This window comes from Dendrobium catenatum, unplaced genomic scaffold (genome assembly GCF_001605985.2).
Source record: "Dendrobium catenatum unplaced genomic scaffold, ASM160598v2 fragScaff_scaffold_1608, whole genome shotgun sequence".
NCBI lineage: Eukaryota > Viridiplantae > Streptophyta > Magnoliopsida > Asparagales > Orchidaceae > Dendrobium > Dendrobium catenatum.
This window is the reverse complement of record NW_021320070.1, coordinates 4316337-4340814: the sequence shown is the minus strand read 5'-3', so window position 1 is coordinate 4340814 and position 24478 is coordinate 4316337. Positions and strand designations below refer to the sequence as shown.

The window sequence follows — 24478 nt, the reverse complement described above, 5'->3', positions numbered from 1 at the left end:
TTTGGCATTGACTCAAGCAAAGAAGACCTCCCGTTTCGACTTCCACATGTTCTTGCATGGGATTAGGCTGAAAAACAAAACCCTTTACCTACTTAGCTTATTTGATTTAATCTATAATTAATGCATCATAAATATACTTAATTAAGTGTTAATGATAAATTTAGTATAGCTCATGCCCCCAAGGCCCCCACACTGCATACACCCCTATATAAACATTACTTGGTGTTCAGTTGTTCTAATATCTCAAACTAATATTCTCATCAAAGCCCAACATTGGGTATCCATACCCACACCCACCCATATACCCATCCATACCCATTGAATATGAGTGGGTATGAATACGCCCATGACCTAATGAATGGGTATAGATAAGTACTCAACATTGGGGGATAAATCAAATTTACATTACTTATCACTATATATCTTATATTATTGCTATCCTTACTAAGTAGTACTAAGTAGTATGCAACACTTAACCACACAACGACTATGATAAATTCTGATATGCGGTTGAAAAGTTTGCAATTAGAACAAAGGGCAACAAACCTCAAGGCTATCAGTCAGTAGAAGACTTCATTCAAAAAGAATGAAAAGTGAATGAGTATAGGTGGATACAACATCTCGAAAGTCACCTTGGGTGGGCGAAACCCATCCGAGTAAAGCATGGGTACCCAATGGGTATCAAACCAGGACCCCATATAGGACTTTGATTCTCATCATTCGGAATAAGTTCAATCAAGAAATTGTTGACATGACAACTCCTAAGCATCAGGTGACAAATTCTCAGATAACTTTACAGGAAATCTACTTTCATGACAACATAGCATGATAATATTAACACCAAGTGATGAATGCAGGCCAATACAAAATCAATAGAAAGTCCCATCAACTAAATTCTCAATTGATGTAGTGATAATTTGCTAGGAAAGCACATTTGATAACAGTAGCAATTGGAGTTTTATTAGTACATCACTGCATCTCGCAAGCAAGTTGGGTGCTGACTTTATAAGGCTTATTTATCATATCATCCAGATTTCTTTCAGCAGTAAGCATGCTCAATATCAGGCCTTACGAACAATAATATGTCTCTCCCTCTTGTACTCGACCTCATCCCTCTGGTGCATAATAAGTAGAGCTCTCCTAATCTGAAATATGCAAAGGAATAAAGTAAACTACCATAATAAGTAGAGCTCTCTACATGTATGTGTATGTGAGCCAATATATACAAAAGAAAAAAAAAGGTCAAAATTATTTTGAAATCATTTGTGGGGTGTTTAAGGTTTCATTGGGCCGGCTTCAACTTTTTAATATAAAAATTAAATTCTTGATATTAAAAAACTACTTTAAAAAACAGTAAGGCCATCTCAAATGAAACAAAGAAAGTTTACCAAATGAAGCCTTAGTATGAGAGACGGCTTTCTTACTGCTTCTTAAAGAAATTTTTTAGTTAAATATTAAAAAATTTTAGTAGAAAGTTGTTTTAAAAAGCCATCCGAAACAAAGTCTTAATCTTAATCCTTTGATTCTTTAAATATGATTCAAAATAATCCGACATGAATTACTTTAAATTATATTTGATAAATCAAAAGTTTAAATTGAACACATTAAATAACTGTTACTAAAATGATCAGATAAGTAATCTGGGAACCATAAGAAAATTGTAATCAATCTTCTTTCTTCATAAGAAAATAGTAAGTAAACTAATACTTACAATGGATTCATTCATTCCCATTCTGGTAAGGTCATCAATAAGGCGTCTTTCAGATATGTGACTACCAATGCCCATTCTTCTCTTTATTTGTGTTTCGGCTTGCTGCTCAACAAAACAGAATGAAGAAAGGCAGGTAATTAACTTTTCTACACACAGATGTTATGTTATTGAGGTTATGAAAAGGCAAAGGTCTCTTTTCACCTTGATTTCGTTGGCTATCTCAGGAGTCAAATTCAAATGCTCGTTTATGCCAGATCGAGCAGCATCCATGGTGGAAACGTTGAATAGTCTGAATGCTTCTTCAACGTGCTCTTGCGTAGCAACAGAAGTCCTGAATCCATAATTACGCATTGAAAAAATTCAACCAAAAAAAAAGAGGGATTTACATACATACCACTTTATATCATATTATTCACATGTATAACATCCAAATTTTTAATATTTTATGCTTAACAGCTACACATCAAATTTGAGTGCAAGGAATAAGATATAGAAGTGACATATTTGATATTAAATAAAATGATATGGGTGATATGAATGAAATATAGGAGTAGCATACTTGATATTAAAGTTGTCTATGAGTAATAAGCATTAAGTATTAAAGATTAGAGTATTAGATATGTAAACGGTATGATATAAAGTGGTATGTATGTAAATCCCCTCCCAAAAAAAAATCATGTTCAGAGGTCATTTATCATATAAGTAATAAAACATTGTTACATGAGCATTTTATTAAACAAACTACTTGTTAAATAATAAGTGACTGTGTTTATGAACAAAATGACAAGCAAGTGAGGGTTCAAGCATATTTGTTTACATAATGAGCTTTAAAAATGCCAATCGAACTTGTTATTTTATATAAACAAACAAATAACAGCAAGTATCAAATATTTCATCAAGCACATTAATTTGGTTATAATCCTATATGTAAAATGACAATGTCATGAATGAGCTTTATACTACAACTACAACAACAACAATATCAAGCCTTTGTCCCACTACGTGGGGTTAGCTATATGAATCCTTTTTTCTTCATTGTGTCATGTTAAAAGTCAAATTATCATTTAAATCTAATAAAGAAAGATCATTTCTAATATTTTCTAACCAAGTCTTTTTAGGTCTACCTCTACCTTTCTTAACATAAGTTAAATCTAATACCTCTACTTTTCTAACCGGGTCATCGAAGGAAGGCCGCCATTTTAGGTGACCAGACCATCTAAGGCGACTCTCTCTAATCTTATCTTCCATAGGAGCTACTCCAACCTTTTCACGTATATGCTCATTTCGCATCCTATCTCTAAGGGTAAAGCCAGTCATCCACCTGAGCATCCTCATCTATGCAACACTTAACTTAGTATTATGTTTCTCTTTTAATGGTCAACATTCGGCACCATAAAATATTGCAGGTCTTACCACCATCTTATAGAATTTTCCTTAAGTTTGAGAGGACTTTTCTATCACACAACAAACCAGATGCATTCCTCCATTTCAACCATCCAACTTGAATTCTACTGATAATATCCCCATCATTCTGAACAAAGATCCAAGAAACGTGTACTCTTATTAATGACTTGATTGTCCAAAGTCACAATCCCCTAACTAGGTCTATTACTATTAAAATTACACTACATATATTCAGTTTTAGATCTACTCAAGTGAAAAACTTTAGTGTCTAATGTTGACCTCCATAATTCAAGTTGAATGAGCTTTATACAAAATGACAAAAATGACTAATTCATCAAATAAGTAATTAAACCAAGAGCTTCATACAAAATGAAAATTTCATGAAAGAACTGACGCTTACAGTCTCATTTTTGCTAGAGCCTCACTCAACCGTATGATTGCTTCGAGCTGCCTCACTGTAATAGGAACCGCAGAAGATCTCCCTGTTTCATGAGCCTGCTGTCTCATTCTCTGCAACACAAAAATCCAATATGAACTTGACATTGGAAAGCATGGATATATATCGATTTGGGAGTATCTTTCATTCTAAAATATACACGCTCAGCGCACCTGTCTGATCTCTACATACTTGTTTTGTAGCATTTCAGCAGCCTTTTCTGATAGCCTTGGTTGACAGCTACCTCTACAATACTCAATGTACCTGTTGGATTCAAGTTAATAGATGGATACAGAGGTCATATGGATTGCAAACAAGTTAAGGGAGCCCAATACTTAGGAAGCGTAGAACAATTATATGAACCATATTAATACCTCTTCAACCAATTTTCTCCTTCGATTGAATCATCTTTCTTGGCTGCTGCAGCACCACTGGCATGAACTTTTATAATATGACCAGCAATTAGCTGCGTGAAAATGTTCAATTCATTACTGTTTTTCTAGTATAAAAAGAAAATAGGTAACTTCATACATCTTATCCAAATATAAAGCAGAGCCCCAACTAGTATTTTTCTTTTTGTCAAATTCTCAGAAGTTTAATAATTAGCTATTTATACAGATAACAAGCAAGCACATGTAGTTCAAAAAAAAAAGAATGTTAGTTTTATAAATATTTTTTTTTTATGTTATCCATGCAACCATCCATATGCAAAAGTATCATTTTTACCTTGTCTTGGTCATACGATCTAACATCTTTAACAATGAAGATCAGATCAAATCTCGAAAGGATTGTAGTTTGCAAATCAATGTTGTCTTGTGCAGTCTGAAAGGAAATGAATCGGAATTTCTAGAAATGTTATGGTATGAAAGTTGAATCAAACAAAATATGTGATTTAATAGAGGATAGCTTCAAGACCTTCAGATCATCATAACGCCCAGATGGAGGGTTAGCAGCTGCAAGTACAGATGTTCTAGAATTCAGAACTGTAGTAATTCCTGCTTTTGCAATGGATATAGTTTGCTGTTCCATGGCTTCATGTATAGCAACCCTACAGATGCAAAAATTTTCTACAATAAATAGCACAGAAGAGAACATCTAAAATCAACAATACTACTACAGTAAACTATACCTGTCTTCAGGCCTCATTTTGTCAAATTCATCAATGCAGACAACCCCACCATCTGCCAAAACCATGGCCCCTCCTTCCAGATAGAATTCTCTCTGAGAACATTAAGAGAGAAAGCATTTGTACAAAAAACTCTAAAAAATATTGAATTACAACTGCCCTTTTTAGATACTTACAGAACTACTTTCACGGATAACAGAAGCAGTGAGACCAGCAGCAGATGAACCTTTTCCTGAAGTATAGACGGCAATCGGAGCAGTTTTCTCCACAAATTTGAGAAACTTGATAAAAAAAAACAGATATCAGAAAAGATATGAACCAAATAGGCAATCAACACAGAATGATTTGCAGATTGAAGAACAGGAGCATTCATCTTAATTCCAAGCCACATACAATCTTTCTTTTGACACATAAAAAGGAAAAGAAAAACTATATACCTAAAAAATCAAATCCTAAGGATGATCTCAAGATTCAGACTTCGTTCGGGACGGCTTTTTTGTTGTTTCTTAAAGCAGTTTATAAGTACGCGAAAATTAAAATTTTTATACTAGAAAGTTGCTTTAAGAATAAATAAAAAATCGTCCCAAACGAAGCCTCAGTTAAAAATAATAATAAAAGAACCTGAGATTTTGCAGTTGATGGGTCACCCAATAGTAGGACATGTGTATCTCCTCTTAGTCGCACCCCATCTGGCAACCTCTGTATGTGAAAACAAAATACATCTCATGTAATTTAGTTTTTCTTTCTCATCTTACAACTTGGGAAAACGATCCCTTCTTCATACCTTCTTTGAACCTCCAAATAACAGGCAAGCAATGGCCTTCTTCACATCAGGATGCCCATAAATTGATGGACCAATCATAGAGCATAACTTAGCGTAAGCATCAGGCCTCTGGGCAAATTCTTTAAACTCCAACTCCTACATAGTATGGCGTCATTATACTAGCATCATTGTGAAAATCATTAGTCAGTAAAAATTTACTTCAGGAGGAAATATACCTCATCTAAAGTGAAGGTGGAAGGCCCATTTGTGTTCATTTCACGTGTTTGTTCCATGCCAACAACCCTAATATAAGGTTGTTTAACTCCAACAGCTCCTTTCTGACTGCAAATAGCCAAAAATATTAATACCAAGCCTGGTCAGACTTATTAAAATTTAGGGATTTTTAAATACATAACATCTAAAACTATTGAAAATACATATTTAACACCTAAACTGGCTTTAGATGCTATGTATATAAAAATCCCTTCTTTAATAAAATCCAATGAGTATCTTACGTTGCAGACGCTTGAAATACACTAAATATGCCTATAACTGTCAACCTTGTGCCTGGAACAACAGATTGGACCAGGTGACGATCCACTGACAGGAGCACGTTTCTAGGAAGTTCTCCAGTTGGGACATCCTTCAAATCGATGAGAAATATTTAGCTTTCTTCTAAAAGAATAAACTTAATAGAAGAAGGTTACTAACCTCTGGATTTTCTTGCAGCTTAAGTGTCTGAAGATCCACATATTTGCTCTTATCAGGAGCAACAATCCAAGGATCCAAGGGGCAAGGCTCTTCCCCGGGCTATAGAAAGAAACTCACTTTCAATATCTAATCACATTGTTAGAAAAATGGCAATGGCGATTTTGCTTACTGGTGGCTTACTTGAGGAACATGATCACAGGATCTTGGAACAATGGCACCGCCAAGTCCAGGACGGCAAGCCACAGTTTTGATATTCTTGCAGTTCTTGCAAAGAAGGGTTACATATGTTGCCTTGGCCTTTACTCGAGAAGCTGCAATTGTGATCCCGGCAATCTTGACAAGCTTAGACATGTACTCAGCCTAAATCAAAGCACACAATAGGATAAAATTTATCAACTTTATAAATGAAGAATTGGGGGATCTAAGTAGAAACTGCAGAAACAAAGCCGTCTGGCAATGGATACTAAAGGATTGTAATATTTTCACTTCTGTGATTCTTCAATAGAATATCATCAACAAAAATCTAGATTTCAAATGACATCCTTTGCTTGGATATGTTTTTACTGAAACTTTACATGGCCAGATCGCAGACTTCCTCTGCATTTAGGGTTTAGTGCTTCCAGATGAAGTAAATTCTTGCATTCAATTAAACAAGATGTAGGTAAATGGCAAAAATAATTTTGCTTGGCAGAGAATTTCATTAAAAGAAAAGTCCCCCTTTGCAGTTTCGTTTCATCCAAACGAAAATGACTTAATAATATAAAGGGAAATTTACATGCATACCCCAATAGAACGCATGGAAACGGGGTTCTCCTTCGATGAGAGGAAAATCTGGACATCTCCTGTGACAGGCTCCTCCATCTCCCCCGTCTCGCTGGCAATTTTCGAACGAAGGCTCGCCAGCACCTCAGCAGCCGCACTTTCCAACTTCAAAACATTACAAAAGGCCGGACCTATCACATCACAAGCGGAAAGTAAACCCTAAACTCAAAAACTTAGAATGAAAATGACGCATACCAGGGGCAAATAATCAGCTGGAAGCTTTCGGATCTTGTCAGCAAGATCGGCATCAAAGGAGTTCATGTCCTCCATAGCAATGGTGAGGTGGTCGGGATTGTGGACCAGACTCTCGCTGCAATCGAAAGGGTAAGAGCAAAGACATTCAATGAGTGACGAAAGGAGGCCGAGGACAGAAAGAATACCGATAGAGGAACTCGCCCTTCTCGCCAGAGAAGCCGCGGATGAACTCCTTGAACTTGCGAAGAGCGGCGTGGCGGGTAAGGGAGCCATGGTCAGGATCACCACCGCCGCGTGGAAACTGAGCCTGGTCGCTGTAGAACACTGCACCCTCGTCCCAACCCGACATCTCTCTGACCCGCTCGATCTATAAACTATCTATTAGTCTGGATTCTTCCGTTTCGCGAGATAATACGAGGGAAAGGGAAGACGACGAACACAGCTAAGGGCTCCCTTGAAGCTCAGTTTGGCGGGAAGGAAGGGATTTGGCGGGAAACCGCGGTTGCTATGGCTTCAGGAATGGGCACAGGGGTTTTAACATGTCCAACAAGTTACAGGATTGGCTACACAAAAACCGCACTTTGCCAGTTTATAATTGCTAATTAGAAACAAATTTTTAATTAATTTTTATTTAATAAAAGGCTTCAAGCTTTGGCTAATAGTCAATATCAACTAATTAATCAAAAGGGGTAAAAATTTTTGGTTTCATTTGGAAATGCTTTTTAAAGCAATTTTCTATAAAGCAATTCATTAGCCAAGTAAGATTTATTGAGAAAAAATAGAAAATAATATTCATAAACTCATAAATAATATATTTTTATAGTAAAAAATTATTAATTGCATGTATTTTTATTTCATTAATATCAGCTTATTATGCCAAAATCAAAGCCGTTCATTTGGACGTTACTCTCTTTTCTCGGTCACAGTTTACTTATATCTACCTCGAATAAGGAGACCATCCAATCTGGCGGATAAACCGAGTTAGCGGTAACCGGATTGCCTGCTTGCCTGTGTTTATCTTCCTCCACATTCTCACGAGTCACGACTCACGAGAAAGCGAGCTCAGTGTAACTATACGAATTAGAGGGTTTATATATATATATAATCTACAGGAGGAGGATTTTCTTTGATTGGTGAATCCGTCCGCCTTTTTGCTCGATCGAATCGGATGGCTTCGTCGACGATGCTCTCCACTGGCCGCTACTCGCCGGCGGCCTTCATGGGGAACCCCAAGGTATGGTTATCTGTGTTGATGACTGTTCTTTTGTATGTACATTTAATCTTCAAGTGTCTTATTGAGGAGTTTGTTTGTCTCTGCGAAATGGGTAGAAGCTTGGACCTTCTGCTGGAAGGAGAGGCAGAGATTTTTTTCTCAAGGGAAAGGTAACTCCTATTTTTCATTCCTGGATGCGAGATCCTGAGCTTTGTAAGCTATAAGAATGGTTTATTCAATCAGTTTGTGACGGAATTGGATTGGTTAGCAAATTTGGCATCGTAGCATCTGAATTTATTGATTCGATTTTGAAATTGTTGAGAGGTTTTGAATCTTTTTCATGGTCACGCGGCATGGAACAGAGTTCCAATCCCTGGAATTGTTTTTTTGTGCTATGAAGTCAGTGTGGGCTTATAATTTTGGCTCTTCGAATAGATTTAAGCACGTATCACTGGCGGGAATTACTATGAATTTGTGGTTGATTATTTGAATTTTGAGTAAACGGCTGGACATGAAATGATAATCTGATGCAAATTATCTGCAGGTATTTATGGGGTCGCTTAAGGTGGAGCTTTCGGTGTGATCTAAGAATACTTTTTGTGATGAGCAGAGCAGTTTGAGCCGCGAAGCTTCACTAGTTACTGTTTGGTCACATAAAATGAAGGCAACCATATATCTATCATGATAGTAATTGTAATGGGTTGTTAGGTTAAGTTGATGGGTTTTTGTGGGTCTTGTCATTAGCAATTTGCATTCTATATGAATTTAGATATGGCTTCCCTCTCCCTCCTCCCCATTGAATTTCTGAAGTTGTGGGCACCCCCGAATAGAGCTAGGGCTCCCTAATATACTCATGAAGTCTAAAGCAAGCTGAAGTTACCTAATTATCATGTCATCTTCTTCATTTTGATGTTAGGTGTTTGTTTCAATTCTATCTATTGGTTTTTCCATTTTATCTCTTTTGTGCATTGCCAAATTGTTCCCCTCTTCTAACAAAACCATGCTGTTTTCTTATCCTCGCTATAATTATCATGTCATGAGATAGCATAGGGATGCATGTACTGTTAAAGATGTTTGCAGAAGGAAATAACTTTACATAATTTTTTGAGGATTTGATTATAGGATTTTCTATGATCACAATTGGCTTATCATCTTCAATTATTATGACAACAAAAAGCAGTGGAAATTGTTTTTTAGCCAAGGAGTGTGGAGGGAGGACATGATTGAAATGTGAAGAGATTCAAAACTGTTATAGTGTTAGCCAATTCCGATTTAGTTGAAATGAAGGCTTACGGTGGGTTTACGTTTCGCTAGTAAGAGTGGCAAAAAGATGGATAGAAGAATTCTTGTTTGCATAGCTTTTCATAGAGCAGCTCCTTATATAGAAATACTGGTCCATTTAATTCCTTTTCTGCATCGACAAAATAATTCATTCTTTGTGATTTTTCTGTGCTGTTGCTTTCTAGTACTATGGGCTGAGCCATGCCTTTGATCCGTCCACAGAATTTTGGCCGTGTGAGAATGACTGTTGCGGTCAATGTTTCTCGTTTTGAAGGTGTTTCTATGGCTCCTCCAGATCCAATTCTAGGAGTTTCTGAGGCCTTCAGAGCTGATACAAGTGATGTGAAACTAAATCTTGGCGTGGGAGCTTATCGAACAGAAGAACTGCAACCATATGTGCTTAATGTGGTCAAGAAGGTACAGAATAGCCTAGTGTTCAGACTTGGTTTCTTGCATATTAAACTAGAGAAACTTCGTTTCATTCACTTTCAACTGGAATGGAGCCTTCATTTGTTCATGTTATATGTAAATGAGTACCACATAAAATGGCTTATCTTCCCATGCAGGCAGAAAACCTTATGCTGGAGAGAGGAGAAAATAAAGAGGTAGCTCCAAATGAAATTAATTTCATGATTCCTTTTTTCTGTACATGCAGTTTCTAATTCAAAGTTTATTTTGATTTTATAGTATCTTCCAATTGAAGGTTTGGCTGCTTTTAACAAAGTCACTGCAGAATTGTTGTTTGGAGCAGATAGTCCTGTTATCCAGCAAGGACGAGTTAGGGAATTTTTAATTTAAATATAGTTTTTCATTCATGTCACAATTAGATGGATAACTATCTAGTATTTATCAGCTTCAGTAGTTCAACTCTATTATTTCAGGTTGCCACTGTGCAAAGTCTTTCAGGGACTGGTTCACTTCGTCTTGCTGCAGCATTCATACAAAGATATTTCCCTGATGCTAAAGTTTTGATTTCTTCTCCTAGTTGGGGTCTGCATTTTCAATACCATGCCATATTGTCTAGAGGGAGCCCCGTCTGTGGATCTTTCAGTTTTAGCTTGACTGACTACTTTCTTTTCAAACAGGAAACCACAAAAACATTTTCAACGATGCCAGGGTTCCTTGGGCAGAGTATCGATATTATGATCCTAGAACTGTGGGTTTAGATTTTGAAGGCATGCTAGAAGATATAGAGGTATTTTTCTCTGGCTTTAGAAGATTGATACTTGGTACAGCTAAATAGCTAATAATGTCATGTAACCTTACCAATTAAGCTATACTGAAGTATATTGCCCTTAAAATCTGTCGCATGCTAGGCTAGCCAATCAGGCCTCCTGCTTATTAACTGACCAATACCAGTAATTCTAAGCATGGGCGGATCCCCATATAGCCCAGGGTGGAATGCCCACCCTCAAAAAAAAAATCTATATGGAGGTTAATTTGAATTTTTGACCACCCTAGAAAAATTATTTTGCCCATCATTTAGGGAGGGAGAGGAAGAAGCATTGGTTGAAGATACTACAAAAAGGTAATGTACTTACTTTCTAGTTTATATAAAGTATAAGTGAAATTTTATTCAATGGAAAAAGAAATGTCTTATGATTTATAAGTTGAGTTTAAAAGGAATTCTAAGAAATAAGAGAAAAAAATTGGAAGATAAATAATAAAATTTTCTCTTACTTTTTCTTAAGTTAGATAACATTAAGCTCATTTATTATTCTTTTTCTCTAAGTTAGGGTCTAGATTCTGCATATTGTATATGATTATGCTCCAACTTATATTATTACTAAAATCAATATTAAATTAGAAGATAAATAATAAAATTTTCTCTTACAAAATTTATAGCATTATGTTGGTTAAAACTTTTTTTAATTTTATTATTATTATTATTATTATTATTATTATTATTATTATTATTATTATTATTATTATTATTATTATTATTATTATTATTAAGTGCATGATATTAGGAATTAATTTGAAATTCAAATTGTTCAAATTTTGAAATTCAAATTTCTTTCCTAATTTAACTCACCTATTTTTTTAAATCGCTCAATTGAAATCATAAACCCATGACAAATTTTGGATTTCAAATTTGAAATTTTTCCTAATTGAGCTTGATCCACATTTGGAAGGTTTTAACTCTCCAATTCAAAATTCAAATTTGAATTAGGAGTTAATTGCCCCCCTCAATTTCCTCCCTTTAATTAAGGAATTAATCGTAGCTTTAAATCTGAAATTTAATTTCAGATTTAAGGATTAATTTACTTAAGTAATTGGAGCCCACTTACTTGAAATCAAACCCCTCTCTCCCTTCCTCTCTCCTAGGCCGGCTCCCTCTTCCTCCTTCCTTTGCTTAATTAAGAGCCAATTAATGTAATTAAATCAATTTGGATTTTCAAATTCAAATGGATTTTAATTAACTAAATTTCCTATCTTTCCCCAACCAATTAGATTCCCCAAATCCCCTCCCCAAATCTCTCCTGGGCTTCAATAGCCGCCGGCCCCAGCAAATAATTCCAATAGGAATTGTTTCCTAAATCATCCCCAATTCTTTGAAAACAATTTGAAATCCCCCCACCACTCTTGGCCGAATTCCCTGAAGCTTTAATTCCTAATTTATTTTCCTAAACCCATTAAGGGAATTAAGAATTAACTACACCATAGCCCCTCAATCCCGTCAACCTACCCGCCCCTCTCCCTCTCTGTCAACTTTTCCCCTCTCTCAACTAGCTCTCTCTGCCAACCAAAAATCTGAAGCTTACTTCAGATTTTTCTCTTGTTTGCTTGCTCTCAACCGTTCACCATCCCAAGAGAAACTTTTTTCTTCATTCATCTCAAGAGGTCTAAGCAACACAAAGAAGAGGAAATCTGAATTCTCTCAGGTTTTGGGGGAACAAAACTGACATTGTTCTCAAATTTCGGAGAAGAAATCATCTCCCTAGCAAAGTCGTTTTTTCCGTTCTACATCAATTACTATTTGATGTTATTATTTTATTATTATTATTATTTCATTTTATTTTAATTATTATTGTTGTTGTTATTTAATTAATTAAAATTTTGCCTGCCCTAAAAAAAGAAGCTGGATCCGCATTCCAAGATTGTAATTATGTTACATCCAGAACTGTGCAGTGATATTCTGAAGGGCATAGGCCATTTTCTTTAGCTTATTGATTATATTTCATCTCCTATGAGAGCACATATTTGGAAATCATGGTTATAAAAGTTGAACATTTTTGCATGGAAGTTTCATAATTTTGGTAACTGGTATGCATTTTATGAAAGCTGGCGGTTCAAGAGGGTTAATGGAAATTGATTGAGAGCAATTAATAAAATAGAAGAGAAAAAAAAAAAACCAATCAAGGGGAGGCCGGCCACGTATAGAGAGGAAAGAGAGGGATTAAAATCAAATAGGTGGGGCCCATATGTTATATATTAATTATAATCAAATCTGAGTAACGTTCAGTATTGATTTTAATTAAGAAAACTTCCAAAATGGCAAAATATGGGAGGGAAACGGGATTGGAATTTCAATTTAGGATTAAATTCCCTTCAAGAACTTCCCAAATCAGGAAGACCAAATAGGAAAGCAAATTAATCCTAGCAATTTTGAAATCCCTGCAGCTGGACCAAGGGATGGCCGGCGGCTAGATGGCCTGGCCAGCAGGGGGGCTGGCCGGTGGCGGGTTGGCCGGCGGCGGCTGATCTGGCCGGCGGAAAATGGTGGAAGGGTGGCCGGCGGCTTTGAGCTGCTTGAAGTGGGCGGCGGCAAGAGCAAGGGGAAAAAAAAAGAGGGGATTTCAAGGCTTCGACGACTACGAATTTACTAGTTATCACTTGTTTCCACTTTGGACTTCCACAAGATTAGATGATTCGAAAACTAGAACTCACTAAGAGATCTAGTTTTCTCCTACGAACTCACTAAGAGATCGTGGGGAAATGAACTCACAAAGAGAACAAAAGCAAATTTCATTTCATCAAAAAAACTGTCTCTTACATTAGAAAAGAGTCATATAAATAGGCCTCAAAATGACAAAGAAAATAAAAGACTAAAATGTCCCTTGGGCTACAATAGCGACCAAATACCCATAAGGGCAAAAATGAAAAAAACATAAAATAAAATAAACAACTACATAAAATGATGAAAATACAGATCATGATCGTGGCCGTCGATCTCCGGCGTCGGCGATGGTACACGTGTCAAAATCTGATGTCCCCATCATTCTCCCCGGGTGGGAGAAAACTCGACCCCGTCGAGTGAGTGTCTCTAGAAGCCTCGTACCACTCCAGCAAGTCTCGGTCCAATCTCTGTAGGTCATCTCGGTCGATCCACACGATCTCCGTCTCCGACTATCCTGCCCATTGAACCAAGTACCTTCGGCGACCACCGTCTTTAGTAGAAATGATTTCATCGCTAAGTACTGCCTCAATCCTCTCCACAGTAGGTAAAGTGGGAAATTTTGGGAGTGGGGGTAGGCTGGGGATCTCACCAGGTGGGGACTCACAAGGCTCATCAAGTAAGAGGTTTGGTGGATTAAACTCTGGACCCTCATAGGTTACAAGTTCTTCAATGTTAAAAGTGGGGCTAAAGTTACAACCTTCGGGAAGGTCTAGCACATAAGCATTACTGTTTATTTTAGAAATTATTCTGAAAGGTTCCGCGCTTCTCACGTGTAATTTCTTAACGGTCCCTTGCGGGAACCGCTCCGGACGAATCCGACCCATCACATAGTCTCCTACTTCAAATTCTTTGAACCTTCTCTTGAGGTCCGCATTGAGTTTATAGTTAGCATTGCTTAATTCAATCATTTTATTAATTTCTTTGTGCAATTCTTGTAAATGAGATGCAAATGATGATGCGACAACCCTGATGTGCCTGATGAATGACAAGACTTTGGGCTTACACCAAAGTTTTAAACAGAGCCAAACTTGACAGAAAGCAAACATGCAAACACACAGACTCACAAGCACACATAGATAAGCATAACAATGGGTTAAACCTAAAATGAGGGGACTTAAAGTTTCCAAATTTAAGGGAATTGGTTTATGAGGAGCAATAAAGACATCCTTAGCTACTAAGGCACTTCCATATAAAGTTTCAGCTAGGGTCAAGGTTAGTCCCCTAGGGGTAGCAGTGTAATCTATCAAATTCATCCAACTAGGATAAAAGCGGTCCTTATCTTGGTAGGATGAGGCTATGACGGGCAAGATGTAAGAATAAGGAATGACACACTCGGCCAAATATAAATCCAATTGAGCAGCTCTAAGGTTAGACTCTAATGAAACAAGAGGGGGCTCATTGTTCAAATCAGGCTAAAAAACTTTCAGACTCAAAGTACTGTCTTCCGAAAGAGACTCGGTTTGGTTGCAACCCTAAGATCGCTGAATCCGGGGTCACTTAAATCAAGGTTTAATTCAAGTAGGAACGTCAATCTCTTCATTTCCACTTTGAAATTATCTACATTGCCCTCAGAATTATTCAAAATTAAATCAGAATTATCCAAAATTAAATCAAAATTATCTAAAATTAAATCAGAATTATCAGAATTATCCGGAGTCATCTCAGTAGGTGTTACAACTAAATCAGGATCTTCCAAATTTAAATTCAAAGTGTTCGAAGTCCGATTGGTTTCTTCCGAAATCACATTACTATCATCCAGGCATACTTTGTCCAAAGGCGTATCCTCGAGTAGACTAGGATCAGGGTGGGTTAAGGTGTCGACGTTTAAAGGTTCTTGCTTTCCTAGCTCAGGGTTTAAGTTATTCAGGTAGTCTGATTCAATCTATTTAGTTTCATCCTCAAAGAATTCTTCGTTATCGATAGTATCCACGAAATGGGTGTATTCAGTCTCGGGTTCAGTAGATTTCTTCTTTTTACTGCAATTCTTTACTAAGATGACACATGTAGGGTCAAAGGCTGGGGACGCTAAAGATCGACTAAACTGGCCAGAAGTTAGTCCACGTGGGGAGTCATAAGAGATTTGTCCAACAGAAGACCCAGTAGAGAGTCGGCCATCTAGGTTACGTGAGGACCTAAAGAGTGGGGCAACAACCCGGATGTTACTAATGGGTGGGTGGTCTCGACCACAGTAAGGTCCACGGGTCGTCCCAACAAACGAGGTATGGTGATGCTCTAGATGACGGTCACTAGTAGAGGGTGGATATTTCTACTTAAGTTCTCATCTCATGTCTCTCCAAGTAAGGTACTCACCGCGAGACTCTCTATGATCTTCCAATTTCATCCAAAATTGAAGAGCTCGACCTTTAAGGTGAGACTTAGCGATGCTAATCTGGTGGGACTCAGGGATATGACATGATTCAAAATAGTCATCTAGTTGTCTAACCCATTCCCTAAAGCAGTAAACGTCCAAAGAACCATCAAAGGTAGGCAGACGATAAGGTGACTCTAAGTGAGGTCGTGGGGGCCTAGGCTCAGGTCTCGGGTGATAAGCTGAGTAGGGCATGTAATTAGAGTGGGGATAGTCAATAGGTTTCTCCGTCATAATTCTAGTCATAGTGTCCACTAAGTTAACGATGTCATCTATACTCTTTTGGAGTCTTATCGGATCCATTGAAAAGTGTCAAGTGAAACCTAGTGAAGATTGGGTGCAAGGTACCACACTCTACAAAGGGAAAACACCATTTCGACTTGCTATAAGGTGCAGGAAAAATAATGGGTAGCAAGCTACAAATGTGATTTACGAAATCTAGGCATTAGGAAGGTTGTAAAGTTAAGGACAGCACCTAAACTTGAAGAAAACAAGCTCATAACGCCCCTAAACGGTGCAGTTTTGAGTGGGCAGAAAATTACAGCAGTGGGAGAAGTCGTCCACGCATTTAGGTTAACTTCTAGGGTGAGGACAGCACTTATAACTAAGTTAAACTCACTAGAAACCCTCTAGATGATGCAGGAAATGAAAGGACAGCAATCTACCACAAGGACCTAGGTTGCCTATGTGTTACGTGTGGGTTTTATAGTGTGGACAGCAATATAACACATTCTTAGACTCAAATTAAAGTGCTGGAATTTTCAGGACAGCAGGTTTTAAGGCTAGAGCTAAGCAACCTAATCAACTAGAGGTGTTGTAGTGACAAAGACAGTAATTATACAATGAAGGAAGCTTGCTTACAATGATGAAACCATGCATGAATTTTCTGGACAACAAAGTAAAACAGAAATTAAAACTATCCAAATGATGTTATGCATGCAAATGACTAAGGACAAGTCACATTAGATCCCTAGGATGCATCTAGCACATGTAAAGCATGCTAGCCATGCTCTGATACCAAGATGATGTGATACAACATGCAAAGAACAAGAATTGCCTTGGCGAAATTAATGAAAGCGATGAAATTTGTCTTGCTAATAAATAACCCTTTGCTTGATCAAGATTGAGTTAAGAATTTAACATTGAGAGATTTAGCAATGACAATAAATCACATGTAGAGATTACGGTAACTTGCAAAATAACAACTAAACATTTAAGTAATACAAATAGCTAGTGATAATAAAGCCTCAAATTTAAAATCTAGATCATTCACCTTGAGGTCCGTCACTCGTTTTGAAAGTGATGGCTAGCGGAGGAGAATCGTAAGTAGGCTTAGCGATTCTACTAGTAGACAAGTGATCTTGAGAGGACCCGTCGCCGGGAAATGAGCCGGAGTTGGAGGGGCGGGTGGACGGCCGTCGATGGTCCACTCGTAGTCTGGACTTTGTCTGTTGATGACGTGTATGAGAGTCGGGAGGATCCTGTCCAAGTAAGCTCCAACGGTGTCGTTGTCGGAATCAAATCCTGCGTCGAAGAATGGCGATTGTTGGACGTCGAGATTGCCGTGGGCATCGAATACTAGCCCCCATTCAAATTCCGGATCCGACATACATCCCTTTGCTTGTAGATGAGGGGGCAAGATGGAAGAACCTAGGAGAAGAGGTCTCGGGTGAGGGGAAGAGAGAGATCGGGTGGGCTAGGGTAGAGGAAATTTCAGAATTCTGGAATCTAATTCCAATTAGGTGGAGTGGGAAATTTAATTTGAAAAACAAATTAATTCCAAATTGGATGGGGGGAAGCTGGTTGTTCAAGAGGGTTAATGGAAATTGATTGAGAGCAATTAATAAAATAGAAGAGGAAAAAAAAACCAATCAAGGGGAGGCCGGCCACGTATAGAGAGGAAAGAGAGGGATTAAAATCAAATAAAAAAAAAAAGAGGGGATTTCAAGGCTTCGACGACTACGAATTTACTAGTTATCACTTGTTTCCACTTTGGACTTCCACAAGATTAGATTATTCGAAAACTAGAACTCACTAAGATATCTAGTTTTCTTCGGCGAACTCACTAAGAGATCGTGGGGAAATGAACTCACAAAGAGAACAAAAGCAAATTTCATTTCATCAAAAAAACTCTCTTACATTAGAAAAGGGCCATATAAATAGGCCTCAAAATGACAAAGAAATCAAAAGACTAAAATGGCCCTTGGGCTACAATAGCGACCAAATACCCATAAGGGCAAAAATGAAAAAAAACATAAAATAAAATAAACTACTACATAAAATGATGAAAATACAAATCATGATCGTGGCCGTCGATCTCCGGCGTCGGCGATGGTACACGTGTCAAAATCTGATGTCCCCATCAAGATGCTCTTTCCAGAGGTAGTAAAGACCCTCAGGTTATGACTCTATCTATTCCCATGTTGGTGGATTGGGAGGCCTTGAAACATGAGTGCGAGCAGGATGAGGAGCTGAGTAAGATCAGAGGGGACTTGCTGCAGGACAAGGATAGATCCTAGTTATTCTTTGATGGATCATAAGTTGCTCTACTAAGGACGATTTGTGCTTTCGATGAAATCGCCACACATCTCTCATTTGTTACAGGAGTTTCATGGCACATCTCTTAGGGGACATTTAGGAGTTCAAAAGACATCATAGACTAGCAACAGAGCTATACTGAGTGGGTATACAAAAGGATGTAGAGGAGTTGGTGGCTAATTGTGATGTGTGTCAGAGATACAAATACCTAGCTATGCTCCAGGTGGTCTTCTACAGCCATTAGCATTACTCGAGAAGGTATGGGAAGAGGTGACTATGAACTTCATTGAGAGACTACCTAGATCAGACGGATTTACTGTGAGTCTAGTGGCGGTGGATAAATTGAGAGAATATGCTCATTTCGTTCCCTTACGCCACCCTTACACCGCGGTGTCGGTGGCAGCCGCATTCATTAGAGAGGTGGTTCGTTTGCATGGCATACCCGAGTCCATTATGTCCGATCGGGATAAGATCTTTTTGATCCACTTCTGGATGAAGTTATTCAAGATGCAAGGGATTATCTTGAAGAATACATCTTACCACCCCAGACGGATGGTCAGACGGAGGTGGTGAATCGCAGTGTGGAGACTTATCTTCATTGTTTTGTATCAGATACACCAAAGATGTGGGACAAATTGTTATCCTAGGCAAAATATTGGTATAACACTTCATATCATACAACAGTCCAGACAATGTCATTTAAAATTCTATATGGGAGGGATCCACCTCATCAGATGCATTATGAGCGGGGCAACACACCAGAGTTATCAGTGGAGCAATACTCGGTAGAAAGAGACTGGATGTTGGCATAATTGAAGAAACATCTACAGAGAGTACAACAAATCATGAAGAAGCAGGTGGATGGATATAGGAGAGATGTGCAGGTTAAGGTTGGGGACATGGTTTATTTGAAAATCTGACCTTAAAGATAAGAGTACTTTGGATCAATGAAGGAATGAAAAGCTCTCCCCCTCTACTTTGGCCCCTACAAGGTAGTGGAACACATTGGCTCAGTAGCATATCGCCTACAATTGCCACCGACCTCAGCCATTCATCCCGTATTTCATGTATCGCAACTGAGACGAGCTATTGGAAACCACACACCCTCATCCGCACTATCAACCACACTGTCAGAGGATATGGATGTGATATTAGAACCATAGGAGGTGAAAGGGGTGTGCCATGGAGATAAGGGGATCAAGGAGGTGTTGATCCAGAAGGATTTATCATAATATGAGGCAACATGGGAGCTCTATAGTACTATTCAGAAGCAATTTCCCTTTTTCTACCACGAGGACAAGGTGACTTTTTGGGAGGGGATTATTGATGGCTTGATGCAGCTGGCAACAACAGTCCAGCTGCCCAGGTGGGGCCTAGGACCTCTTTTATCACCTATAGGAGATGAGGCTTTGGAAGGAAACTCTTTGGGAAAGGAGGGGACTCTTTGGGAAAGATGTAAGGGGCATTTATTAGGGGATTTGAGCTGTTTAAGAGAGGAGATTATGGTGAGTTGGGGTTTTTATGTTATGTTTTGAATTTCTACAACAGTTTTTGTGAGGTTTTGGGTTCCTAGTAGTTGTAAGGAATTGTGGGAGAGACGATTCCCCTCTCGAACAATGAATCAACTTGTATCTTGTCTTGCTTTGTTTGGAAATTAGTAAAAGCAGCTCTATTTGTGTTATTTCTAGATCTATTTGGAGTAATTTATTGTTTTTTATATTGTTATGTGTTGTTTTGATCATCAAGTCCTATCGGCATCATAAACAACATTGCATTATATTGCTGTTTTCCAGTTGTCTAAATTTGACCTAACATACAAAAATCATGAATCCTTTCTGCTACTTTTAGAAACACCCATTATAGAAACCTTTGATGTAATTTATGCATGCTCAGTTAATCTTAGAAGGGCAGGAAACTTCTGATGGTCCTATTACAATGGATAAACTTGAAGTTGTGAAGCGGGGCTTCCTTCTTTTATGGTTTTCTCCTGTTCCCGTGCCTTCTCTTGTCATTTCTTCCAGTTTTTCATTGTTAATTGTGATGGTTCTCGGACCGTAGCATCTTGGTTTGCTATTTATGCATTTGGTTTGGCTTTCGGATGTTCACCTTTTTGTTTTTTTTTTTTTTTACGCTTCTTGTAAGCTCCTTTATCCTCCACTTCTTGCAGCTCATTTATTTCTTATATTACGGTTCATCTGTTTTAGCTAGTAGCTCTTGTTGTGGGTGTGACAGGACTCGAAGTTTTTGTGTTATTGTAGCTAACGCTCGAAACTCCGAGGTTGCTTTATCAGACAATGTTGCCACTCCCTAATGATTATAAATATGAACAAAAATATACAAATAAAGTCTGTCGATATGCAAAACCTTCTCTTTCCGAAATTTAGTTTATTTGTTAAGGGTGAGATTTGAAAATTTTAGGAGAGGCTATTTCCTTCTTCAAGCACAAGGTTTATTTTTCAATTTCATCTTCAACTTTTTTTTCCCCTTTACTCCTAATTTTTTTTCATTATTGATTTTGAAAATTTCAAATTTATTATAAATTGAATTTTTTTTCATGAAATTTTAAGCGGGTTTTGTGTTTCTTAACATTCTCTTTGTAGTTTCTAGTAGGAGAAAACTCTTTCATCTTAATGGAACTTTTATATTTTCTGTTTTTATTAGGGGTGGCAAATAATTGTTTTATGAGTAATAGCTTGTTTTCAGCAAAAAATTCATGCTTGCAGATTAATTTGTATTGAATGCTACAAATCCTAGATCATAGAATATCCTAAACTAGATTTATTATCAGACTAATATTGCAATGTCTTTTAGCTGTAGGACTTAATATTAATATCAATATTCATGCTTTTCAACCATATAGAAAGAACACTACTAGAAGGTTTTTCACTAGAAAGCTATCAGGATCTATTTATAGGTTCCTTGTTATATTTCCATTATAATCGTTTAATTCTACAATGCAGGCTGCACAAGATGGATCTTTTATTCTTTTGCATGGTTGTGCTCATAATCCAACTGGAATAGACCCAACTCCTGAGCAGTGGGCAAAAATTGCGGATCTGATCGAGGAGAAGAACCACATTCCTTTCTTTGACGTTGCTTACCAGGTATTATTCCTAAAGTTCAAATTTTTTTTCTTTTTTTATGGCAAGTGAGATGCTTACTTGTATCTGTGGAATTAGAATTTTATGTTAAGAGTGGCCCAAAGCTTTCATAGTATACATAATTGTAGGAGAATTTCATGATAAATTTTCATATTATATATAGTATGTAAGTTTTTTTTTTTTCAATTACAATGGGCAAGAGCCACCCCAGCCCCTTCATAGTTCCACTTTTGTTTTCTTGGAAAAATTATTCTGTGCGGAGCCGGACGGCGTCTGCAAACCAACCAGAACGCGCCACGTTACATTTTTTGCTCGGTACCACTATGTACCGGATGACGTGGTGCGTTCTGATTAGTCTCCGGACTGTCTGATGTCCGCATAGAATAATTTTTTGCTTTCTTGACGCTTAATGTGCATTATTTTGCGTCTTAGGGATTTGCTAGTGGGAGTCTTGATGCAGATGCATCATCCGTTAGAACATTTGCTTCGCGCGGTCTCGAGCTATTTGTTGCTCAATCTTACAGTAAAAACCTTGGGTTATATTCAGAGAGAATTGGAGCTATCAATGTTGTTTGCTCCTCCCCGGATGCAGCAGCCAGGTACAGCATATGAAATTCTAAATTCCTTATAATGATATTGGTTCATTTTTGTCCAATATGAATATCATAGGGGTTTAACTCAATGAGTGAACAAGTCAAATTTCGAGATATCTGTGACTCAACTTGTCAGTTCTTGAACATGCTTATTTAAAATGTTAATGCATAAAACTTTTTAAATACATTAAAATTCAAGAGTTCATATGCAAAATTTATTAAAAATATTTAAAAGTTCATGTCTTTCTTATTTCAAATGATTTCTTATTATTTTTAATCTCATTTTTTGTATCATTTTATTAGAACAATTGCCTGAATAAAAATTATTTCATCTTTTTTCTCTTAATAAATGAGCAATCTTGTGAGCTCGAGCTCTAGCTTAAACACTATTAATTAATCAAGCTCAAGTTCAAGTCTGAGTCGGCTTCAACTCGATTGAACTCATTTACACATCTAATTCGTCTTCTTTCGCATTGTCACTCTCATTATTTTTGTCATTTCATGACTTTCTATATAAATTTTTTAAACCCTAAACTATGATGATTTAAATTCTATGAAGTATAAAAGTATATCATTTTGTTCCTGAATATATAGGGTGAAGAGCCAGCTGAAAAGGATTGCAAGGCCAATGTATTCGAACCCTCCTGTTCACGGTGCTAGAATTGTTGCCAATGTTGTCGGTGACCCAAATCTTTTCAATGAGTGGAAACAAGAAATGGAGCTCATGGCCGGGCGCATAAAGAATGTTAGAAAAAGACTCTTTGACAATCTCTCTGAGAAAGACAATAATGAGAAGGATTGGTCTTTCATTCTCAGACAAATTGGCATGTTTTCTTACACTGGCTTGAACAAGGCACAGGTAAATTGATATCATTTAGGCTTCGTTTTGGACGGCTTTCTTACTGCTTCTTAAATATGCTTTCTAGTATAAAAATTTTAATTTTTTATTAAAAAACTGCTTTAAGAAGCAGTAAGAAAGTCGTCCCAAATGAAATCTTAGTCTCTAATATAGCTCAATAATAAATAGCTTCTTGATTCAATCTTTTGATTCATATCTAAATTATCATTGTTGCTCTAACTGGCTCAGCTCATGAAATTGTTATATCTTTGACCTTAAGAGCCTAACCTGCTTAATTTTGATTTAGGTTTCGTTTGGGACGGCTTTCTTATTGCTTCTTAAAGCAGCTTTCTAATAAAAAATTTTAATTTTTGTACTACAAAATTACTTTAAGAAGTAGCAAGAAAGCCTCTCAAACAAAGCTTTAATTTCAGAAGATTTTGAGGAAACCGAAAGAACCCAAATTAAAAAAAAAAAAAAACTGAACTCACAAAAATTAATGATGATGATAAAATTGTTAAGACTTGTCATTATAATTTTTTATGTTGTCATGTGAATAGCTGCATTGTTATAAATATTTTTTGTCATATTTTTTTATATTAAGTTATTAACATCCTTTCTTCTCTATGGATCTATATAAACCAAATTTTGAATGATTTTCAAAAAAGTAAAGTTTCTTTCATGATTTAATGGCATAATATGAGCTCTCTTTGTTGCAGAGTGACAATATGACAGACAAGTGGCATGTGTATATGACCAAAGATGGAAGAATATCTTTGGCCGGTTTGTCTCTTGCCAAGTGTGAATATCTTGCTCAGGCCATTATTGACTCATTCTACAAGGTTAGTTGAGGGTGTTCAACATCTAAGTAAGCCTTCGTTTATGACAGATATTTTTATTATTTTTTAAAATAATTTTTTAGTATAAAATAATAAAAAATTTGTACTAAAAAATTACTTTAAAAATCAATAAGAAAGCTATTTCAAACAAAGCCTTCGCATTTGGGATGGTTTTCTTACTGCTTAAAGCAACTTTTTTTACAGAAAAATTTAATTTCTGTATTAATTCAGGTTCATTAGGAGAAATAAAGTGTTTTGCCACATGGTTGTGAAAAATAATATCTTTTAGGTAAAAGATATTGTTAATTAAAAAAATAGTTGAACTTGCAGAACTAATTTCTTTGTTCAATGAAAAGAGTAATATTTAACTATTTTTTTATATTAATGATCTGTTTGGAATAATTTTATCATTATTTCATTTTTTAAATAACAATAATAATCTCATTTTACTATCATTTTTATGTTATTTTTTCATTATTTTTTTAAAATTAGGTTATAAAAATTTAATTTTTTAATCAGAAGTCTTTTTTTTCACAATAAACTTTTAATTAATAAAAAATTAGTGCATCTTAATGCATAATTGCAATGGGTCTGATATTAAGAACTTTTAAGAGAACGTTAGTCAAGAGGTTAAAGGT

The 24478-nt window shown here is 36.7% G+C and overlaps 2 protein-coding genes across 2 annotated transcripts; one reads left to right on the top strand and one right to left on the bottom strand.

Annotated features, from left to right (window-relative positions):
- Positions 1-826: 826 nt before the first annotated feature.
- On the bottom strand, positions 827-7683 carry LOC110105565 (DNA replication licensing factor MCM5). Its single transcript, XM_020835127.2, has 19 exons — positions 7354-7683; positions 7169-7283; positions 6935-7078; positions 6332-6511; positions 6152-6250; positions 5956-6083; positions 5677-5782; positions 5462-5596; positions 5299-5376; positions 4854-4958; positions 4681-4772; positions 4467-4599; positions 4278-4373; positions 3926-4017; positions 3725-3815; positions 3516-3625; positions 1913-2042; positions 1712-1813; positions 827-1145 (listed from the first exon to the last, which is right to left on the bottom strand). The coding sequence occupies exons 1-19, from the start codon at positions 7515-7517 to the stop codon at positions 1062-1064; spliced, it is 2184 nt and encodes a 727-aa protein (XP_020690786.2). The 5' UTR covers positions 7518-7683; the 3' UTR covers positions 827-1061.
- Positions 7684-8170: 487 nt separating this feature from the next.
- LOC110105555 (aspartate aminotransferase, chloroplastic) lies at positions 8171-24116 on the top strand. Its single transcript, XM_020835114.2, has 11 exons — positions 8171-8402; positions 8498-8551; positions 9885-10079; positions 10229-10267; positions 10350-10439; positions 10544-10652; positions 10748-10857; positions 21430-21573; positions 22003-22169; positions 22758-23022; positions 23721-24116. Exons 1-11 carry the CDS (start codon positions 8337-8339, stop codon positions 23850-23852), a joined length of 1371 nt encoding a protein of 456 aa, XP_020690773.1. The 5' UTR covers positions 8171-8336; the 3' UTR covers positions 23853-24116.
- Positions 24117-24478: the final 362 nt, after the last annotated feature.